This window comes from Camelus dromedarius, chromosome 29 (genome assembly GCF_036321535.1).
Source record: "Camelus dromedarius isolate mCamDro1 chromosome 29, mCamDro1.pat, whole genome shotgun sequence".
Lineage (NCBI taxonomy): Eukaryota > Metazoa > Chordata > Mammalia > Artiodactyla > Camelidae > Camelus > Camelus dromedarius.
The window spans coordinates 5,964,719-5,988,267 of record NC_087464.1 but is presented as its reverse complement, the minus strand read 5'-3'; the positions used below and the strand labels follow the sequence as shown (position 1 = coordinate 5,988,267).

Genomic DNA, 23,549 nt, shown 5'->3' with positions numbered 1-23,549 from the left:
CTGCTCTTGGGCAAAATATGGATGAAAGTTCCTGCTTCCCCAAGAATTCTGCCGGTCGCATTTTAAAGACATTAGAAGATAAAGAGGAATTGGGCTCAGAGAGGCGGAGTAACAAGCCTGGAAGCAGAAGAACTTTGATGCCAGGAGGGTCTCATTTCAGAGCTAATTCATACTCCCTTCACCGTAATTTTGCTCCTTTTTCTCCCCTTATCATTCCCTTTCTACCCCACTGATAAACTTTATGCTGAAATATATTCAGATTTTAGTTTCTGGAGGGAAGAATGAGAAGGCAGAGTTAAAACCTCGACAAAAAGTCATCCGCTAGGCGACGCTCTGCACCAAGCGCCCAGTGGTTGGAACGCCCGAGGTCCGCTGGGTCCTCTCCAGGTGACCCTGGGCTTCTCTTTATTTTCTCTCCAGGATCAACTGCTACAACGCCATCTACGCACAGGCTCCATTTGGTGGCTTTAAAATGTCGGGAAACGGCAGAGAACTGTAAGTGCTGCTGTCACTCCACACCGGTCGGCGGGGAGGATAAAAGATGCACAAGACGCGCATGCGCAGGGGGTGGCCTGGCTCCACCCCACTGAGCCCTTCCCTACGCTCCTGTGTGTGGGCGGCCCTCTCCCTGTGGGCTGGTGTGGATCGGGTATCCCCTCTCCTCCTCCTGCTTTTCCCCACCTTCATCCTCCCACCATGCCCCTTCCGACCCCGGGACCAACCCCCCGCCTCACCTTATATGTCCTCCCCCGAACCCATCCCACGTGGATACTTGACATCCGCTTGCTCGCTGCGTGAGGACAGGGCAGAGCTGGAAAGTGCACTTTCTGCCAGACAGGGGATGTAATCCCTCAACTCAAACCCTGGCCCTCAGCAAGGAAGATGGGCTCTTTCCCAGGTCGGGCTGTGTCCCTTCTGACCACCAGCGGAGGTCCCAGGGACAAACCGTGGTGACTTGGCTCCTTCTCGGTGCCTCTTTGGAGGCATGCTTTAACACACGCTCCTTCCAACCGGCCACGGACTCCCTTATTGTGCCCTCTGGGAGGATGAGCTTCGTAGGCCTCGACGAATGGGTGGGCCCTCTGTGTCTGGCCCAAGATAAAAGGCCCAGGCCCAGAGCTGGACGGAGTGTCCCAGGGGGTGGGCACGCTGTGGTTTCCAGCCGGATGCTGCCTTCTCTCCCACGTCCTTCCTGGTGGTGCCTGGGGTTTTATTAGCCTTTCTGGACAAACAGCTTATAGGATCCATCTTCCCAGGGGAACCATCTGTGACAAGACACAGGGTCGTTACTGGGACATCTCAAAGGACTCTGAGCTCTTTCTTTTCTTTAAACAGTTTGTGTTATTTATATACAAATGCATCGCCTCATACTTATCTGTACATCTTCCAGTGGGAGCACTCAAGTGCTTCCCCTCGGCGTGGGCCTTCGTGGGGCCTTGGGCAGCTCCCCTTCCAGATTCTTAATAAAGATATTATGGAGGAGCCGGGCTGGCTTTCATCCATAAGCAAATGCCCTTGCCTATTCCCCAGGGAACTGGGTCCCTCCCCCATTTCCGTCCTTCTTTCTGGTCCAGCCCTGGCTCATGGCAAATGGGCCAGAGCCATCTGGATGTCTGAGTAGAGTGTGTCCGCTGGTGTCCCCCTGATTCCGAAGACTGGTTTCCCCCTCAGGGAACCTCAGTAAATTCTTGGCCATGAAGACCTTCTCCAGAAAACTCATGTCCTCTGCCAAGTGGCTTGTTTGTGTTGTGTTCTGTGAGCCTCTTCACACCCACCTGCCCTGCCGAGAGGGACATGAGACCTGGACTGGCTCACCTGGGTTGCCTCCAGGGCCTCCCAGTAGCACTGGCCACACCTGGCATTTGCTGAGCGTGGACTCTGTCTGAGTGCCCTGCGCGTGTTAAGGCACGTCCTCCTTGTAATAGTCCGTGAGATGGTCTGAGTCCCTTCAGGCTGCTGGTACAGGATACCATGGTCTGGACTGGAGTCTGGAAGTCTGAGATCAAGGTGTCTGGTGAGGACCCTTTTTCTGGTTCATAGGTGGCCGTGTTCTCTGTGTTCGCATGCAGTGGAAGGGACGTGGGTGCTCTCTGGGGTTTCCTTTATAAGGACACTAATTCCGATCATGAGGGCTTCTTGCCCTGATCACCTCCTGGAGGCCCCACCTCCGGATTTCTTCACATAAAGGGTTAGGGCTTCGACATATGAATTTCAGGGGGACACACACGTTTGGTCCATTGCCGGTGGGCACTGCTGCTTTATTCTTAGGCTCTATCTCACAAAAGCCAGATCTGAAATTTGGATATTTGTATTATGCTTTTACTGTGTCAAATTAGTGCTTTGGTTTTAAAGTGATCTTTAAAAGAAAGTTAAGGACATTCTAGAGCCCTAACCACCAATGAAGAGTTAAGTTATCAAGCTTGTCTGTTATTTCTGTTTGTAAGGGAAAGAAATAGGTAGATTGCAGATTAAGGCTAATTGAAGCTGATATTCTTAGCCTCAGATTAAAATGAGGATTTTTTTCCCCCTAGACTTTCTCACGTTATGTCTTACATTTATATATCCAACCATTTCATTCTAAGGACGAGTGTGTAATAAAAGGAGCAAGAAAAAAAGCAAAAAAACCCTCTTTTCCTATGAGGAAACCCAGGGATACCCAGGGAGGTGCTGTGCTGTGCTTTCCCCAGGTCACCCCACCAGTGAGTGACAAAGCTGGGATTGAACCCTTGAACCCACCATGCCACAGGGCCTTGCTCAGCAAGCGTCACGTCTCTGAGCCACCTGGGATGAAGCCAGCCAGAGCACGCATGGTCATTTGTCTCCTCTGTTCTGCTGCTTCAACCAGTCAGGTTGTGACAGCTGGGGGACCCAGAATTCTGCATGGCCCTCCTCCCAGAAGCCAGACACAGTCTTCTCCTGCAGCAAGAACTTCAGTTCCCAAAGCTGATGTCCTTGGATGTCGAAGCTGCAGGAAGGATGCGTGGGGCCCGCCTGACTTCTAGGCTACTGCCTCACACCCAGTATCCCTCACTGCTTTCCTCGCCTTCATTGCCTCCGTCTCCCTCCCAACCTCCCCTACCACCCCAGTGCTTTGGCTCCATGGCACCCCCTGCCCGCGGCAGAACAGGACAGGGAATATTTGCTGCACACGGTCCGAGTGTCATCCTGCTGGTGAGCCGCCATCGGGACTTTTTTTGGATGTCTGTTTTTTTGACCCTTGGCACATATTTTCCAAAAGCTTTTGATAAAGTACTTAAACAGAATTCACAAGGAGCCTGGAAACTGGCTTGAAAACCCATTTCCGCTGTCAGTGGTCTCTAGTTAATGTCTTCATGTTGCAGTAAGTTCCCTTTTTTGATGCTGGAGCCCTGCGCGGTGGATTCCATGGTTATTCCCATCCCCGGCCTCCCAGGCCGGCTGGCTCTCTGCCGCCCACCCACGGGCCCCTCCGGGGATCTGTTCCTGTGCACATCTTGGGATGAAGCCTGCAATTTCTCTTCCTTCTAGGTGCTTTTCTTCATTCTTTGTTTCGCTTTGCAATAAAAGTAACGCAGTCACAAAAAAATCCAGACAGTGGAGACACGTGGAAAGTCAAGGCCCTCCATCCCATTTGGTAGCGGTAACCAGTATTCTGTCGTTGATTTTGTTCACTTGCTCATGCGCTCACTGGCATGTGTTTAGTGAGCACCTTTGATGCACCAGGCACGCTCTAGGCTCTGAGCACACAGCAGTGAACGCTATTATCAGCAGTGCCAACGCCCCGACATTCTGGTGAGGTCCAGTGGGAGAAAAGCTGAGCTCATGGATGGCCTTGAACACCAAGGCAGCCATGACTGGGTGAGAAAAAAAAAGTTAGGTCGAATAAGAGCGGCAAGAACTTGAACTAGGGCAGTGACTGCAGGAATAGAGAGAATGAGGTGAGTCATGCACTTAATCTTACAGGAATGATTTAATACTGGACTTATTAGTTAGGTACTAATTCAGCATGATTTCATCACTTGGTTTGCTTTGCTTTGCTAAGTTGATAAATCATTAACCAGTTTGACTTTTTACAATGCAACACTATGTGCTCACTTTTCAAGGTTATTATACATTTCCTATGCATACAATGGATATAAATGGGTATGGGTTTTTTTTTTATTTTTCCTGTTATCAGATAAAATGGGAACAAAGTACTTTTTGCTCTTAAGAATAGGCTTTGGATATCCTATCGTTTTTATTGGTGGTTTCCTGTGATGGGATTTTGTTGTTTCTAAGGGGGTTTGCTATTACAAACCAGGCTGATGTGGGAGATTGTTTTCAGAAGAAATTCCCCACATTGAGTAATCCACCACATGAAAAGTGGGCTCCCCACTCTTTTGGTTTGCATTTCTTTAATTGTAAGGGATTGAGCATCTTTGTAACACTTACTGGTAGTCTTTTTTTTTTTTTCCTGCAAACTAACTATTCATTTCTTTTGTTGATTTTTCCATCTGGTGTTTGTGGATTTTTTAATTGGTTTTTAAGAGCTCTTTGTATATATTAAGGAAGACAGCACACTGTTTCTCACACAAGGTTACAAATGCATTTTTTTTCCTAATTTGTCATTTGTCTTCGAATTTTTTAAATTGGAGTTTCTGTTCACAAAAGCTGAATTTAGCATTCTGTGTATGGCTTTTATATTTCATTATGTTTAGAAAAGATTACAGAATAATCACCCATTATCATGGGTTCTTGAACTTTGTTTTAGGAAACTATCAAAGAATCTCAATGACATATTAATAATACAATAATAATATGACTTTCTACCATTCAGTTTTTATCTACTGCATAGTAGATGCTCTATTGAATTAACTCTAATCATGATATCTGTAAGGAGGTGATGAGATTCCCATTTTACAGATGATTATATTGAGGCTCAGGGAAGGCAAAAATCTTGCCTAAGCTGCATAGATCTAAACCCATGGTTCTCCAGTTTGAGCCACATCAGAATCCCCTGGCTTGTTGGTCCCCTGGCTGCTAAAACACAAATTTCTGAGCCCCACTCCTAGACTCAGTAGGTATATGAATTTTCTATTACTGCTGAGATAAATTACCTCAGAATTACTGGCTTAAAAAACATGAATTTATCATTTTAGAGTTCTGTAGGATAAATATCTGACATGGCCTCCCTGGGCTAAAGTCAAGGTGTTTGCCAGGCTACATCCCTTTCTGGAGACTCTAAGGAGAGGCTCTGTTTCCTTGCCTTTTCCAGCTTCTAGAGCTTCACCCGCTCCCTGGCTGGTGGCCCCTTCCTCCATCTTTAAGGCCAACAGTGTTGCATCTCTCGGAACCTGTTTCTGTAGTTTCATTTCCCTCTGACTCTCTTCTCTGGCTTTCCTCTTCCACTTTTAAGGATCCTTGGGGTGACATTGGGCCCACCTAGATAAATTCAGGGTAATCTCTCTATTTTCAGGTCAGCTTATTAGCAATTTTAATTCCACCTGCAACTATAATTCCCCTATGCCGAGTATCCATGGGTTCAGAAGATGAGAATGTGGACACCTTAAGGAGTGGAGGGCATTATTCTGCCTCCCACAGTAAGTCTGGGGGCTGAGAATCTGCATTTCCATCAAGTTGTGCAGTGAAGCTGCTGCCTCTGGTCTGAGAACCCTGCTTTGAGAAACACTGATCTAAAGGATGAGATGGGACTCTGTCTCAAGTCTTGCTAACCACAGAGCCTCGGCGGCCACCGCTGCTTCCACCTCTTTTCCTAAATTCGTACACATTCTTATTCACGTCATTGTTGAGGAGGCATTTAAATCTATCCAAAGCTGCCTTTCAGTTCTGGGAAGGGCAGCTGCCCTGCGGATGACTTGCGAAGCCCGAGCAGGGTCCCTGGGCTCCACAAGATGGAAAGAAAGACATACACAGAGACACTAACGCAAACACTGTGGACCCCCTGCGTCCGCTCTGTGCTGCTCCATGCTGGCCTCACTCTTCTTACAGCTGATCTCCAGCTGTGCTCTCCCAGGTCAGCTCCAGGTCCTCCACGTCCCTGCCCCTCAGGGACCCTCTGGCCACATCCCCAGTCAATAGCTTTGGGTCTCTGCCTCTTTTGTCTCTTCAAGTGGCTCCAAATGGCCAGCAAAACTTACAAACCCAGTGTCCTCTGTGCTCACCCCAGCTCACCCCGCTCCTTCACCACGCAGCCCTCTCTATTCTCCGCCACCCAGGGAATTCACCTCTTTTTTTTTTAATCCCCTTCATTCTTTACAGGCAAACTCAGTCCTTCTGAATATTTCAAAAGCATCACACACACACAACTTGATATTTCACCTTAAGTTACATATCCATGTACTTAAACTTCCTAATGGCCTTAGAGTGCTGGCTATTACTCTGTTAAGTCCTCGCTCTTTGGCCCTTTACACAGACCCCAGACTGCCCAGCGGAGTCCTAGCCTATCAAGCATTAGAACTGAGTTCCCACAGCACGGCTAAGTGTCTGCCCATCTTAAACCTCCCTCTTTTCTGTAATCACAGAGGTGAATATGCGCTGGCTGAATACACAGAAGTGAAAACTGTCACCATCAAACTTGATGACAAGAACCCCTGAAGGAAAGACAGGCTCCTTCCACAAGCATCTGACGGCTGAATGTGGCAGATCAAACTGCAGAGGAAAAACCTACATTTATGCCCTTCCAGGGATACTTTCTTCTGGGGACTTTAAATCTACTGGATCTGAGCAACTTTTATTTTCCTCTCACATTCCTGTTTTATTGACCAATATGTTGTGTGTGAAATTGCAGTCCTGCCTGAGGATGGGACTAGTGGCCATTTCCGGTGTCCCCTGTCCACCAGATCCCAGGGGACAGTGAGGAGGCTCGGGGCATCGCCAGCAGGAAGTGATATTTGAAGTATCGCACAGTCTCTTAAAAATGCTTTGCTGACTCTGACTCCAGTAAGAATTTGGGGGGAAAAAATCCCTGCACATTCTGCAAACGGGGCCCTGTACCTGTGAGTTCCCCAGGGTTACCTGTCCAGAGAACAAGCCCCTCCTACCATTCAGTGGGAAGGAATCGCACTAAGTTAAAAACAAAAACAAAAACAAAAACAAAAACAAAAACAAAAACACAAACGAACAAGATCAGGAGGATCTGACGTGGTGAGCTTTGGGGAAGCCAGCAAGTACCTCGGAGGGGTTTTGAAGGCCTTTGGGTGTGAACAGACGTGGGTCTTCGAGGCCCGCATCTTGACATTGACCATAGGACCAGCTTAAAATCAATACTGCCTTTGGAATGTGACCGAATCAATCTCCCAAAGAGCTTATCTAACACTATGTCATGTTCTACCTTAAACAAGGCACTTTCTTAGGCAGGAAATGTCACTAGCGTCACCATCGCTGTTAAAGACCCAGACACTTCCTAGGATCATTAAGTCCCACATTTTACAAATCAGAGCCACAATTTGCTTTGCCCAATTAGGCACGCCTACCATTATGCATTAATGGTTTTATGATAAACCTGTGTAGTTTTGCTTTTCTCCAGTTTGATTATCAAAATTTTAGACGAGTAAAACATACGCAACTGGGAAGACTGTTGTTATTGATACAGCCCTGGTTTTTCAAAGTCCTGTTTTGAACTTAAGTAGTGGTTAATTAACAAAGAACATCTGGACTCCATGGAGGAACTGGGTCCCCAGCTACAGTGGCCTGAGTATTGCACAAACGAGTTGTGAACTTTTCTTTTCCTCTTTGTGTAGCCGAAGGATGTGCAATTCCGAGTTGTAACTTGGAAAACTGAAAGCCTTCCCATATAGCTTTAAAAAACAAAACCAAACCAAACTTCAATTGTGTTATTCAGATACTTTTACAGTTACTAACTGGTACTTTTCTCATGGTGCTTATGTCTGAGAATGAAGTCGAGGGGCAGCAAGAAAGCAGAGGTCTATGTTAAAACCAGTGTATGTATAAAGAAAGTCATATGTGAAAGGAGGTTCTGATTCTTGTTGGAAATATGCAATAAGCAATCCACCTTCTTCTCTAAATCAGTTAACACTTATCACTTAGACAATCAGTAACTTGTTCAGTCAGGATTTGACTTCATACACTGAATTTTCAGGATTTTTTCTCGAGTAACTATAGACACTAACCTTGATAGTAATACATTAGAGGGTTCTTTATTCTTTCATTGTACAATAATGCCTTTAATATGAAATGCTACATTATTTATAATTGGTATAGTTAATGTATCTTTTTATAGCTGTAAGTAAACAGAGGTGGTGTATTTAACCTTCTGTAATATACTGTATTTAGAAATGGAAATCTATATAGTATTAGATTTCACTTCTTTTAAGGTTGACTCCTGTGGTATGGTTTAAAAATCTATTGGCCTGGGAATTCTGATCCTAACTGCAGATTGTGTTCAACAATGCAACAACCATAAAATAAAATTGGATATTTGAGAAACGTTATGTTTTTTTCATTTAAAGACCAGACCCCTTTTAATTCTGTGGCCGGCCTTTCTTTTTCTTAGACCTTTGGTACAAAAGGCTTAGAATAAAGGAGTTATCAGTCACTTCAGGATAAAATTACATTTGCTCCATTCATTACTTAGCCTGAGTGTGAAACTCCCTTCTGTTGTTTTGAGGGTGGACCAGGCAGCCAGCTCAGCCTGAGGCTGTGGTCTTGGTGAAGTTAAAGCTGTCATCTGAACTGAGTCTCTTCTCATCATAAAGTGATGAGGATGTGAGTGTGGAAAATGGTGGGGAGGATTTCCTGGGGGATTATGGAAAACACTGCATCCTGTGACTGTGTGCACAGCATCCATTTTTGTCACGTTCTCCCTGAGGATCCCGGGGTTTGGGTTTAACTTACCTAAAGTTTCTAAGGCTTGAGACCAATAAGCCTCAATCACCAAGTCATATGCTGACACTGATGTTGGCTCCAGTACATTCCTTTCCACCAAGTTCAACCATGCATCTCGTGTTGAGAAACCAGATCACTTTGGCCATGCAGAGGCAAAGCTCTACCGTTTCAGAGAAAACTTAAGGGTGGCTTGGATCCTATCCTTCTTAATATATGCATTTTTGTATACATTAATGCATTTAGAAACCCATTTCCCCAACGAAATGTGAGCAGAAAATTCAAGGAAAATGACGTTTCCTTCATTTGGTTTACCATGAAGGGAACCATCCTGGGGACCTACACCAGCTGTGGTGTGTGTGTGTGTGCACACGTGTACTTGTGTGCCTGCCGGGGTAGGGTACAGAACGTGGGCACATTCTCTAAAAGTGGACCTTCTGGAATGCACTGGCTTCTCCTGATGGGGGACCAATCCCTTTTAATATCCTTGCTTCTAGCATGTAGCTGACTTGAGCTTAAAGGTGGATAATGAGGAACATTTTAAAAAAGTATCCAGGGAGAAATGTCAGAGGAAACTGAGTACCCAGCTTAAGGAAGGTGACTGGAAGAACCAAGGGAGCAATCACTATACCCTCCAGAGGTTAGAAAGGGTAGGTCAGAGGGGTGGTTTTGAGCTGACCTCACCTTAGGAGGGGTCATTTCGACACGAGATGATGAGACTCTGAATACAGGACAAAGCTAGGGAGTCCGCTGGGGTCAAGAAGGAGGAGAAAGAAATCTTAACTGACTGATAACAGTCACCTCATGCCAACCTGTAATGACGCATGACTAGCAGAGGTAAATGCTGGAATCTAACCAGCCTGAGACTGGCCACCGTGTACCTAGTATCCGGGCTGTTTTCTACAGTGGAGACATTTCCAAGTCCATTCCCAAGCTCATTTAAAAGGGAAATTGAATCGCCCGGTTCCTGGTTGGCCACATCCGCTCCCGTCAGCCCGGGAACTGGGCGTGCGCTTCCTCATGGTGCCGCTAGATGGCAGGGCCGCGCGCCCTGGAGGGGCCGCCCCGAGATCGCGGCGCCCACTCAGCACCGCGGACGCCACGCCCTGCAAATTATTAGGGACTTTTCGATAGCAACCATACTGCCGCTTTTTGCATACTGGAATTTTCTAATTCTGCAGTGGTGAGGGCAGGATCGCAAAACTGCAGCCACCCTATTGGAAGGGCGTCGGGTCCAGGAGAGCTAGAGGGGCAGCCTCTTGGGGGCAAAGAAAAGCTGCCCCGTGGTTCCCTCGCCAACCAGGAGCCCAAGGAGCCGCTCCAAGTGGCCACTGCCTGGAGTGTCAGCGAGGTCGTGTGGGGACCCTGCGGCTGCCCAGCTTTTGTGAAATAGCAGAGATGGTGCTGGTGATTAGTTTCTGTGCTTTGGGGTAAATCCTGAGAATGTTCCACATACAACATTACATGAGAGGAGCCTAGGTTGAGGTTCCTGTCAGGGTGCAGAACCATCCGCTTTTTCCAAGCGGGTTTCTCTTTCCCCGGTGGGCACGGGGAGCTGAATCTGATGCCTGTCTGCGGCATGGACGTGCATCTTTATGATCTGCGTTTGGATAATGGCCTCAGTGGCAGGAACATACTTACATTAGGTTGAAACGTAATAAATTGCTAACATTCTACCATGTTTATCTACTCTCCCTTCCCCCCCAAAAGCCCAGACAGTTTAATGATTCACCAGTGACATCTTTGTATACATTCATACTTAAATTTAGCAAATTCATGTGGTGGAAGGGGTACAGTTTGCAAAATATTTTTAAAAATTTAAAATACATATTTGTAGTCCACCCTATTAAGAGTTGTACACAAATGAATAGTCCCATCTTTTTCATATTTACGGGATACGAGTCAGAAGTTCTTCGGCGGATTTTGCCGCTGAGCGGAACAGAGGGGCAGGGAAAGCTGAGAGAACCGACCATCTGAGGGCTACGCCTGCCCCGCGTGGAGAGCAGGGTACCCAAACCTGGAGGAGACCTCGCGCTAGAATGGCCCCGGGACCCTGTGGTCTCCCGGGCAGGCGCGGTGAGTGTGATCATCAGGGGTTTACGGCTGGAGAAACTGAGGCGGGCCGCCGCCCGGGCTCCGCGTGCGCGTTCCGGGGAGGCCCCGCAGCCGCCGACCCCTCTCCCTGTGCGCTCTTCGCGCCGCCCGCCGCCCGCCCTCCTCAGGATTGAGGAAGTGCGTCTGGCCCGGCCTGGCCCCGGCGCGGGGCCCGAGGCGCAGGGGCGGAGGGCGGTGGGACCGCCCAGTCCCGATCCGCTGGTGGCCGCCGGGCCCGGCCCGCGCGCAGCCCCGCGACCCGGGCGCCCACGGCCGTAACTGCCGCCGCCGCCGCCGCCGCAGGTAAGCGCTGCCCGGGCCCGCGCCCCGCCGGGGGCCCCGCTGCCTCCCACCGCGGCTCCGCGTGGAGCCCTGGGCCCTGCAGCCCAGGCCCGGGGCGCGAGGCCACCCCGAGCTCACTCCCCCGCTGCCTCCCGCCGCGCTCGCGGGGTGCGGGCTGTGGGGGCCCAGGACGGGATCCCGAAATCCTGCGGGACGGTGCCGGGGCCGAGGGAGCAGAAGCGAGCGGCAGAAGCAGGAAAACACACCAGGATGTCTACAGGTTTCCTCCGTCTTTGGAGAAAGAAAACCTCTGCCTTCAAGTTGCAGCGGGCCTCGCGAGCGCGCGCGTGTGCGTGAGCGTGAGTGTGAGCGCGCGAGTGTGAGTGCAAGGGCGTGAGTGTGAGTGCGTGCGCGGTGGGAAGGGACTGCCCAGGGCGGCCTGGTGACACGGGATGGCCGAGCGCGCGGTCGCTCTCCTCCAAGTCTCGGGCGTGCTTCTCGCCCGCCCCAGGGCTGTGTCTGTCGCCGCGTCCTGGTAAAACCCGCCATCCCCTGGGCGCAGAGCTTCCCTGCAGGGGCGCGGGACACAAGTGCTGCCCGGGTGGGGAAAGGGAGCCTGGGGAGGCAGGGGGTCGGAGGGAGATGTGAGGGAGAAGTGGGGGACCTCTGCGGCCGGCTCAGCCAGTCCTTTCAGTTTGAGGCCATGAAGTTTTTCTCCCACAAGCAAATACCCCTGCAGGGGTCTGAGAAGTAGAGACAGGAGCATTGCACTTAGGTTTTTTTAGCGGGCCTCTCACCAAATTACTATTTTTAGAGTTTGCCGCTCACTCCCATTAGATTAAAATTCCCCGAGCATTAAACGGACACATAAATAGAATATGCACAATTTTGGAAAATGTTCACATTCATTTCTTTTTGTAGTTTGACTTAGTTCTCTTTGTTCATGTCCTGGAGGAATAAAAAATTAAGTCAAAGATATACAAACCACACACCTGATTTGTCCCAACTGGAGGTTTGGGGGTCCACCGACCCTTACCCTCCCCCAGGTTTCCACATCTCAGGGAGTGGCCCCACAGTAGATATAATTGCTCAGATCTAATCCTGGGAGTTAGCCCCCATTCCCTCACTCCTTGAATTCAACTGTTAGCAAGTCATGTTGGGTCTACCTCTCTAATGCGTCTGGGTCCATTCCCATCTTTCTCACACTAGTCCAAGGTCCCAGCATCTCTTTCCAGTACAGTTGCAGAACTCCTCCACCCCTATTCTCTATTTGGCAGCCACAGTGATCTTTAAAAAAAAAACCAAAAATCCTAAATAAGAGAATATCATCCCTCTCCTTGGAAGCCTTCAGCAGCTTCTCCTTGTACTTGTCGTGAAGTCCAGGGGACTTCCTTCCCCCCACACCCCCCCAGCTGATCTGACCTCTGCCATCTCAGGCTGCCTGGCCATTGCCACTCCACCCAGCCACCCTCTCCAAAGCCAGCCTCACTCTCACATCCCTTTCTCTGTGTCCCTCTTGCAGTCTCCACTGTCAGCGTGTTCCTACTTTATCTGTTTAATTACTCCTTTAATTTACCTGGAAGTCTCCACCAGAGCTCCCGTTGTCAAAGACCCTTCCTATGTGCCTGCCTTGCTCGCTGCCGCCTCTTCACCCCCAGAACAGTCCCGGAGGCACCAAACGCATACAGGTAGAGAGACTGCCTGGTGAATGGCCAGCCTTGACTTGTTTGTGGCTTTAGACCTCTGAAGAACTTCTGTTCTCATCTGAGATTGAGAACTATACATGTCTCCGGTTGGCAGCTCTCAAGCATTCTGATGTCCACAAATTCATTAAACACATTTTGTAAGCAAACTAGTTGGTCACGGGATGCTAAGAGTGCCAAAGGGATGTCCAGGACCATGGGCCAACCATCTCGTCCAGGCTTTCGATTCAAAAAAAGAGCTGGATGAGATGAGTATTTCTAACACACTCCACTTGCAAGTGTCTTCCAGCTCTTTGGTACAGGCAGTCCTTTCCAAACCTCCTGAAAAGGCAGGTGAGTAGGTTTAGGCTCTCCTATGTTTCTTGCCTGTCAGAAGGTTTATAGCAAGTACTTAACTGTACCCTCTCCACCAGCTGTAAGTTTCATGATCTCGTGAAGCTCATTCCCCATGGAAAGGGCCCAATAAAAATATTTGTAGAATGAATGTCCGGTTCCTTTTCTAATTTTTCATCATGCATTTGGGTTTATTCATTACTACAGTTATAAAGAGTTGGCAAAAGGAAATTGCTGAGGTTTTAAAAATTATTAAAATAATTATTATTGCAGAACACTTCTTGAAGCCCTCTTTAGGGTACATAGACTATAATGAAAAGAAAACACGTGACTTGCAACCATGATTTGCTGCATTGGTCTGAACCCAAAAAAAGCAGGAAGAAGCAAAGATCCGTTTGAGGGCATAGATTGAGCAAAACTTGAGTTACTTCACCTTAAAACTTCTACATTAGAATCTAAGCCAAAATACAGTGTTATATAAATGAAATGTTATAATTGAAAAACTGCTCCAGTGGCAAAGTCCTCCATTGGTAAAATGATTTTCAAAAGGAAACTGAAAATAAAAAGGGGAACAAAACATGCTGGGTGAAGGTTGGCCTAAAATATTCTTAAGATTTTTTTTTTAAGCTAAAAACATTGTATGGTAAGACACTTCTGTTTTCAGCAGGGACATCTAGCATTAGGATTTTTGAAATATTGTTGGGTGTACTTGCTAGCCGATTGTGAGAGGCATTTGAAAGCAGAGAGCAACTGTGCACCTTGGTTTCTGAATGTCACCCTGAGATTTGGAGCCTTTGTTTTAAAACAGAGATTCTGTTTTGTTGCTTCTTTCTGTCCCCTCTCAAGTTGATTTTCCTAATCAGGTTTTGCAATTTACAAAGCTTTGATCATCTCCTAAATTTTGTCCAGATTGATCATTTCTACTTTCCGCCTTGGACTTTTCAGGCTCCCAAACTTCAAACACGATTTTCCCTCTCATGGTTTCTCTACATCTCTGGCTCTTTAGTTGGGAAGGTGCGGGCTCATAATGAGCAGGGTTTTCCCAGCCCCACCTCCCCCTGCCTGTAAGAGTGCAGCCCACCTGGGCCAGGGGCCCGCCCGATGGCCAGGCTCTGTGATGAGAAAACTTCGGTGCACTCACAGCCTTGTTCCACAGCTTGCTCAGTGCCCACCCTGTTCAGGACACCTGGAACCTGCTCACTGGCGAGACAGCGGGTCTGCCCTCCAGCATGGATATTCCGATCTTATTTATCAGAGGATGAGTAGGGAGACCCTGCTGGCTCCTCAGTCCTCCCATGACAATTTCAAGTAAGCACCACCTCTGGTCCCATTGTAGAAAGTGACTGCAGAAGCTGGTCCCTTACTGGAAATCTCACAGTAACCCTGCCAGGTGGCCTGGGCAGGAGGGCGTACCTGTTTTTATGATACTGTCTTGGGCATTATTTACATGACCTTGACTTTGTATTTTGGACTGCACTGTCACCCTCCGTTTCAGAGTTGCCTGTCTCAGAGAACAGTTGCTAATTTTACCATACCATATACCTCAAGGTGCTTCTGGTCGTTTAATCAGCATAGCAGGCTGGACCCCCATGTTGGGGACCTCCAAGCTCAGTGGGACCTCAGCATGGGAGACAGCAGCTCCTTGCCTCATCCCAGCCTTTTTAGTCTTAGGAGATGAGATGCATCTTAATCCAACTCAAAATTTCTCTGGATAACTGGAACTCTTTGAGCGAGGTAAATCTTGGCTGTGGGCAGCTGCCCTGAGCAATGTAGGATGTTCAACAGTGACCCTGGCTGATTAGGTGATTACAAGCACCTTCACCCCGAGTTGTGATGACCGAAAATGCCTCCAGACATTGCCAGATGTACCCTGGGGTAGTAGGGGGCAGGCAGAATGTGGGGGGCTCCTTTCTGTCATTCCCCCAGGGCTCAAACTGACTTGACTTCATAGCCAGTGCCCATGCCTTCCAGACCCTTCTCTTTGGGATTGTTGCCTGATTGCCTCTTTGTCATTACGTGCCCACCTCCAGGCTTCCAGAAGAGTCTGTCCTGGGCAAAAGGAAGCCTTGTTTTGTGTACGTGTGTCTGCCCCACCCCGACTGGACACTGGAGCCTCATTTCGCTGTCTTGGTGTCACTCTGACAATGACCATGATTGAACAGGGATGGAGCCCTTTACCTGTAGGCGTTCTGCAATTGTTTGGGGTCTCTGAGCTCTTCTCCGGCAGACACTAGTGGAGCCCACCCGCGAGGTGGGGTGGAGGGAGCTCTGTTTTTTCACTGCCCCCACCTGACCGGGTGTGGCTGGATAGATGGAATGTGAAGAGAAATGTCGGGGAAAAAAATAAAAAGGAGGGGGGAATGCCAGTGCACCAATGTAAATAGTAAGATGTGGAGGGATGCGGGAAGGGACGTGGCAGTTAAAACAGCTTTCTGACTCGATGATGCCTTTTCACCACCAGGACCAGACAGCTTTCCACTCAGCCATGACCGCATGTCCGTGACTTGGTCCACCATGAGACTATAAGCCATGACTTAGTCCGCCCTTTGGGAAGCGACAGCGGCAGTGACCACAGCTGGTTCTGACTTGGGAGAGCGGCAGCCCCGAGGAGGGTTGATGGCTGGCATGTCTCGGCGACCACCCAGCATGTACTGGTGTGTGGGGCCAGAAGGGTCAGCCGTGTGTCCAGGACGCGCCATGGAGACCCATAGCAACGGTAAGGGCAGGGCTGGCCACGCCCGCTTTGAATATTGCATGTATGAGCAAGGGGATTTCAACCAAAGGATATAAAATGCCAGTTATTTGGTGAATTGTGTGATTTTTTTCATTATAAAACACATCATGGGATTCTCACTTAAATTCAAACATTGAAGGGGCCATGGGACAAAATTTATGTGGATCTGAAGATCTTAAGACTCAGGGCATCATTTCCTGTTGGTTAAAAAGATTTTTTTTTTAATGGGGATTGAGTTCTGCTTTCTTATTAAAAAAAAAATAATGCATGCTTATTAAAGAAAAACTGAAAAGATCAAAAAAGAAGTAGGAAAAAAAATCACCCAGGGTCCCACTGCCCTCAACAGTGAACATTTTGCATGTTGTCTTCTGGGTGGCCTCTCTGAGCGTCCGGACTTTGGTTTAGCTTTACCTACTTATAACAGGGTATATGCTTTAGCATCCTACTTACCCCCTGCCTTTGTGTCAGCCACCGAGCTCGGTGTGATCCCATGAAACAGCCTCTGACTTGGGAGAAGTGTGCAAAATGACGGACCTGGTCCTTACTCTCCTGCTGGATGTTTTGGGACATCTGGGTTGCTTCTAGTTGCTGACTCTGACCAAAAGCGTTCCACGCCCATCTTTTTTTACATGGTTCTGAGATTTTCCTCTTAAGATGCATTTGCAGAAGTGGGACTGTTGGGTTTAAATATTTTTAAGCCTCTTTCCACATAGTGCCGGGTTGTTCACCAGAGTTGCACCACTTTTATCCCCGTAGGGTCTCACTGATATTATTAACAATAAGTATCTGTTCAGCCCTTAGAACTTACTGGGCACTGGTTTGGTGCCTTAGGAAGTAACCTCATTTAATCCTCACAACAACCTGAAAATGATACTTTCATCCCCATTTTATAGCCGGGGAACACGAGAGTTAAGAGAGGTGTAGAAATCTGGTCAATGTTAACAACTTGTAATGGGCAGAACTGCCTTTTGAACACTGTCTTCACCGACTCTGCCCCTGACTCTCGTCCTTAAAGCCTGGGCCATCCTGTGGGGTTTGAGAGGACCCATGTGTCGGTACCTCCGTTAATTGAGTTAGTGATTCAGTGTTGTACCTGGCTTGGCGGGCCTTTTGTCCCTTCCATGAGTGTTTTTCCTCCATCAAAAATGCCCAAAGGCTAACTCGAGTGCTGTTTCTGGAAGACTTCTTTGCACGTAAATCAAATTATGAAATGAGAAAAGAATTTGCTTCTTAACATTGCCCAGTACTCAGTGTTCCCAGAGTGTTGGACTTGCATCTTTTGAAAAGTTATGTATTTATTTACTTTTTTGGATGTGTGTCTTTTTTCAGTTGCTTGTTAGAAAGGCTGTGCCTTATTAGCATGAGATCAAGATGATGTGTGTGGTGGAAATGCTCTTCCTGATTGCGGATAGCACCTCTGACTTTCCAAGTCACCCTCAGCTCCGCTGCCCCACCTGCCTGTCCTCAGCCATCCCCAGGAATGAGAGTGGGGCAGGGACGTGGGGTCCTTTTGGGGCTCACTGAAGGGGTGATTGTATTATCTGAAAAAACCCCAGAGGGGACTCTGCCTAGTCCTAGACTGACTGGAGCGGGATGCTGGGGGTGGGGCACTGGGCCCTGTTGAGCAGCATTGCTCAAATTGCAATAGAAACTTGAGTCCCCTGGGGACCTGGCACAATGCAGGTTCTCCTTCTGTGAGTCTAGGGGCACCCAGAGTCTGAGGTTCTAATAGGCCCCCAGGTCGTGCTGCTGTTTTGCCAACGAAGTAACAAGGCTGAGATGAGGGCTTTCCAAGGTTCCCCGAGGGGATCCCTGTTGATTCTTACGGGTCCGAGGGACCTGGGCCAAAGGACCCTGGACAGGCCTGGACCAGCCGTGCCCCCGGGCCTGAGGTAGGATGGGTGAGCCAGAGGATGTTGGAGTGAGTGTACCGAAAGGCCAAAGCGTGGACACTCCCAGCCCCCGTTTTTTTTCCTTCACGGTCTGGCTCTGAACCTTACACTACTCCTGTTCTAGCACGTTCCCTCCTCCCCGACAGCTGTGATCGCCAGGTCGGAGGGAGAAGGCTCAGAAAAGTCTTTCCTGCCTCAGGGGCCTCTTTCCCCAGTGGAATCCCAGGACTCCACGGCTCCCTGTCCGGAATGAACCTTGGGACAGGCATGAAGTTAGGGGAGCCTGTGCGAATCCCGCAGCCCCCACTGGTGCTGTTCCAGACGCTCCATGGATGGGGGTGTCGACAGGAGAAGTGATGTCTTGTGAACCCTGATGCTGAGGGAGGTGTTTGTGAGGAGGAAGACACGTAAACCACTGAGTTGAGGGAGATGAGAGCAAAGTGACCGGAAGTACATTGGAAAATTCTGCCCTATGACTCAGCGTTACAAACGTTATCTTCTCTACTGAGAAATTATCATTGTAATCAAATTCTCAGAAGGACTCCAATGAAGAAAGTAGAAATATATGCCCATAGGTGGTAGTCCAGGAGCCGAGCATGGGGTTCCCTGCCCTGGGACTCGTGGAAGACTCCCTCCACGAGGAGGCCACGGCTGGGGTGTGGACGCAGGCCGAGGGCAAGGATTGGTGCCCATCATTCTACGTGCCATGATGGGAGTTGGTGGGCTTCAGTGCTTTTAAAAAAAATGTATCTTATTTATGTATTGAAGCAGCTAGCAGAGCCCTTTTCTCCCGGGATACCATCCAGCCCACGTAACAGCTAACAGTGGGGTTGCTTTGATGGGGTGGGGGATGTGGGGGGGGGTGAGTCCCACTGCTGATCTTCACCTTGATCCCAGAGCTCTGCAGGTCCAATTTTAAAAACGTCACATGTTGGATTTCATTTTCACTCGATAGAAATATATGCACCAAGACCACAGCCTGGGGGCGGGTGGCAGACTTGCAGTCACCGGGGATTGTAGCCACTGCTCTCGCTTATCTGTAGGGTGTATGTTTCCTACCAGGAGCAGGTGTCCCTTTTGGTGGTGGTTGCTGCTTTATATTACTTTTGCAGCCAGAAGAAGAATATTGCAATTTGTTTTATTTTATTTTGTTTGTTTGTTTTTTACTTTTTTAACATTTTTTATTGAGTTATAGTCATTTTACAATGTTGTGTCAAATTCCAGTGTAGAGCACAATTTTTCCATTACACATGAACATACATACATTCATTGTCACGTCTCTTTCACTGTGAGCCACCACAAGATCCTATATATATTTCCCTGTGCTACATAGTACAGTCTTGTTTATCTATTCTACATTTTGAAATTCAAGTCTGTCCCTTCCCACCCCCCGCCCCCCTGGCAACCACAAGTTTGTATTCTATGTCTCAGTCTGTTTCTGTTTTGTATTTATGTGTTGGTTTTTTTCTTTAAGATTCTTCATATGAGCGATCTCATATGGTATTTTTCTTTCTCTTTCTGGCTTACTTCACTTAGAATGACATTCTCCAGGAGCATCCATGTTGCTGCAAACGGCGTTATGTTGTCAGTTTTTATGGCTGAATAGTATTCCATTGTATAAATATACCACCTCTTCTTTATCCAGTCATCTGTTGACAGACATTTAGGCTGTGTCCGTGTCTTGGCTATTGTAAATAGTGCTGCTATGAACATTGGGGTGCAGGTGTCATTTTGAAGTAGGGTTCTTTCTGGATATATGCCCAGGAGCAGGATTCCTGAGTCATATGGTAAGTCTATTCCTAGTCTTTTGAGGAATCTCCATACTGTTTTCCACAGTGGCTGCACCAAACTGCATTCCCACCAGCAGTGTAGGAGGGTTCCCTTTTCTCCACAGCCTCTCCAGCATTTGTCATTTGTGGATTTTTGAATGATGGCCATTCTGACTGGTGTGAGGTGATACCTCATCATAGTTTTGATTTGTATTACTCTGATAATTAGTGATACTGAGCATTTTTTCATGTGCCTATTGATCATTTGTATTTCTTCCTTGGAGAATTGCTTGTTTAGCTCTTTTGCCCATTTTTGGATTGGGTTGTTTGTTTTTTTCTTATTAAGTCATATGAGCTGCTTGTATATTCTGGAGATCAAGCCTTTGTCGGTTTCATTTGCAAAAATTCTCTCCCATTCCGTAGGTTGTCATTTTGTTTTACTTACGGTTTCCTTTGCTGTGCAGAAGCTTGTAAGTTTAATTAGGTCCCATTTGTTTATTCTTGCTTTTATTTCTATTGCTTGGGTAGACTGCTCTAGGAGAACATTTTTGAGATGTATGTCAGATAATGTTTTGCCTATATTTTTTTCTAGGAGGTTTATTGCATCTTGTCTTATGTTTAAGTCTTTGATCCATTTTGAGTTTATTTCTGTGTGTGGTGTGAGGGAGTGTTTTAAACATTGTTGTCTTGTTAAGTGCGGACGTTTCGGAATTAGTATCTAACCGGCACACCGCCCTTGGTGGGCGCTCATCTCCAAGGTCAAATTTGCCTCAACTGGCCTCTTTCCCCTTAATTTCTTTCCGGAATAATTGTGGGAATATTTGACTCCATGAACCTGCAGCTCTGTCTCCCACAGGGCCCACCCTCTGAGTTGTGTCACCATCAAATAAGATGGATTTTTTTCGGCCCCACTTCTCCCCAGGGGAGCCCCACCTCTCCTCTTCCTCCCTCCAATCCACCAGCCTCACCCCAGGGAGGACCACCGCAGACCTAATTCCCAGCACTGCCCAATGAAAGCTGACAGCCAGAAAGTGAAACAGTGATACTCAAATTGTGCTCAGTGCGAGAGCAGTTCGCACTCACTTTTTAAAAAAATCCTTGCAAGATAACCTGCTTTGGAAATAACATCACTCTTATCCTTCCAAATAGAGTTTGGAAAAAGATCCAGACTTTAATTAAAAATTAGCTTAAAAAAAACCATGTTTTACTTTGGGGTTTGGGGTAATGGTCTTGTGTATGTGTGTGTGTGTACTGGGCATGTTTGTTCATGCCTCTACCTGTCTTTGACTTGCTCAGTTCACCTTGTCCTTATTTGGAGTGTTAACCCTTTCAGGGCCCAGGAGCATGTGAGTGCCTCTCCGGCTGCCCTGTGGTACCCAGTGGACTGCGCACAGCTGTCCTGTGCTTGTGCAGCACAGCTGGGCCCCGGGAAGGCATGTCTCAGCCTTGCTGGCCCCGTCTCCTTAGCACTGTCAGCATTCAGCTGGCCTGCGGGGCAGGCGGCACTTTTAGAAGGGAAGTTTAGAGAGTGCGTGAGGTGAAGCTAGGGTCAGTGAGATACTGGGCCAGGACATTCCAGTTTGAAAACATGTCATTAGACATTCTTCCACGACAATCTCACACAAGTCAGAGTGGGGAAACCTGTCCTGTCAGCCAGGATAAGGCTCCAGGAAAGGAGATAAGTGAGGGAACTTCTAGGTAATTCAGGCCCAGAGCACTCGGCGAGCCTTTCCTGGATCCTGAGGGTGAGGGGCCCCGGGACAGACATCACCAGAGGGGGTCCGCATCCCCCAGGTCTCTGTGAGCGGTCCTGACTCCCTCTGCCTGCCCTGCAGAGCGCTGTTCTCCACCGGACCAGCATGGACCCAAGGAGGAAAAGGAACATTCTGGAGGCCCGTCAAGTCCCAGGTTACTTCCAATGTCCTTTTCTTCTTCCTTTGGCTTTTTCAAATCTGTCTTAAAAATAACTTCTTAATTTCAGAGCCAAGTGGATTTGCTCAAGGGGAGGGAGGGGTTCTTCCTGCCTTCTAGAAATAGAAATAGGAAACAGCATGAATGGTAAGTGCCCCTGGGGTGGCAGAGTGCTTTCTCAGTGAGCTGCTGCGAGAGGTCCTACCGGGGACAGATCCGTGGTGATGAGGGCCTGTCAGAGCGGAGCCACCAGCCCACATCTTCCACCTGCTCCTGGAGTGGGTGTCCTGCTCATGACTGCTGGGCTGTGTTTACACCGCGAGAGGAGGAGGGGAAGACGGGGCTTTGTGAGGAATGAGACCATGGTCAGCCTGGCTACAGGAGCAGCACTGGGTCCCCAGGGACCGTAGCCAGTGTCCAGTACTGAATCCCTTATTGAATGAGGAGGGAGGTTGAGTGGTGGCCCGTGTGGTGGGAGAGTCAGCTGTGGGCATCCAGCCACATGGGCAGCAGTTAACACAGCTGTGCTTCGTGCCTGCAAAGCCAGCCCAACTACACAAGCTCTGGCTGTGATGGGGCTTTTAGCATTAACCTGCATCTGAGGCTGAGATCTCCTGATTATTTGTCCAGAATAGGCTTGCTTACTTCTAGCAACAGAGTGCTGACTCCCTCTCCAATACACCTGCCCTTCTGTGGGCTGCTCTGTCAGGAAGGATGTGTGCAGAGACCGGTCCTCTCTCATTGCCTCCAGCTGCATCGGTCCAAGATGGTCGGAATCCCTTAACCCTTTTCTTGAAATAACTAAAGCAGACACCTTGCTCTGCCTGTGGATTCCTTTCCAGGATAAGCAAACTGTCCCACTCCCTTCAAGGGCAGGCTGCCTGCAACATCACACATTTCCCTCGAATCTCACCGAGCTTTTGTTCCTCAGTCTGCGGACTAAGCATTAGGCCATGGCTACCTCGACCTATGGGGAGAGGGGCCTCCCACTCTGACCCTCCACCTTGCCATAGGCAAGCTCTTGGGAGCACCCCATCCCCCTACCCATTCTAGGTGGCCAGAGCCTGAATCTCACCCAGGGCTTCAGCCCTCCCTTCCCCACATTTGTCCCTGACTCCCTTTACCAGGGTGGGCAGGCCCTGTGTCTGATGGCCTTTGTGCCCACCTGGGAGCCATTCTATGGCCAAGAGAGGAGATTTTCTTCCCAGCCCTGTGCATTGGCCTCCATAAAGAGGTCAGTGGCCTATGAGTAGGGAGGCACCTGCATGGACATCCCCAGGTCCTGGTGCAAGGGACAAAGACTTTTCTCCCACCTGCCTGGTTTCCTGGTCCCTGTGAGCCAGACCTTGAAGAAATCATAATTGGAGATTTTTATGAAATTCTAATATTCTGGGAATTGAGAGAACTAAATAACATATAAGTTATCCCACTCAATGACATTTAAGTCCAAACTCTAGTGTGTGAATTTCACACATATTTTCAGGAACCCTGATGAATGAAAACAGGGGCTTCCAATATTCCTTAGAAATCCCAGTTCTGAGTCCCTTCACCATCCTGGCCGCCTTGGTGTTCAGTTCGTTCAGATTCTATTTAACCATCTTGTTCTTTACTGAGTGACATTTGTCATAAAGCAGAAAAGAGGAAAAAAACCCGAAAAACAGAAACATGTATCTCAAGCAGTGGAGTCCTTCCTGAGCCCTGATGCTACGGAAGGAATCACATGTTAGTTAGAAATGATGTTTTGAATTGTAAGTAACTTTTTAGGATGCACTTCGTCTTGCTAATTTGTGCTAGGGCGGTGCCTCACACCTTTTACCTCCTCTCCTGTCATCAGCGGCCGGGCATGTCTCCAGGTGCTGGTCTTAAAATCAATCGCCTCCCTGTTCATTTCAGGAGAACCAAAACCAAAAGTAACTTCATTTGGGCCCTTTGAATTTATCAGCGATTTAGAGATAGTTAAAGGCATTGAAAACCTTAGTCCATTCTTTTGAATGTCGAACTATGGGCAAAT

At 48.2% G+C, this 23,549-nt stretch overlaps 2 protein-coding genes across 4 annotated transcripts in view; both read left to right on the top strand.

Moving 5' to 3' along the window:
- ALDH1A3 (aldehyde dehydrogenase 1 family member A3) overlaps positions 1–8,424 on the top strand; it is a 41,569-nt gene extending 33,145 nt beyond the window's left edge. The window contains exons 12-13 of the mRNA XM_010985334.3: positions 421–495; positions 6,501–8,424. Of these exons, the coding sequence (XP_010983636.1) occupies positions 421–495; positions 6,501–6,573 (148 nt within the window). The 3' untranslated portion in view covers positions 6,574–8,424. The remainder of the gene's footprint in view (positions 1–420; positions 496–6,500) is intronic.
- Positions 8,425–10,851: 2,427 nt separating this feature from the next.
- LRRK1 (leucine rich repeat kinase 1) overlaps positions 10,852–23,549 on the top strand; it is a 118,229-nt gene continuing 105,531 nt past the window's right edge. The window contains exons 1-2 of one of the 3 annotated variants that reach the window (XM_010985335.3): positions 10,852–10,896; positions 15,694–15,948. In XM_010985335.3, the coding sequence (XP_010983637.1) occupies positions 15,849–15,948 (100 nt within the window). In that variant the 5' untranslated portion in view covers positions 10,852–10,896; positions 15,694–15,848. Of the gene's footprint in view, positions 10,897–11,101; positions 11,218–15,693; positions 15,949–23,549 lie in introns of those variants that run through there. The other 2 variants (XM_064480527.1, XM_064480525.1) reach the window with 2 other exon arrangements.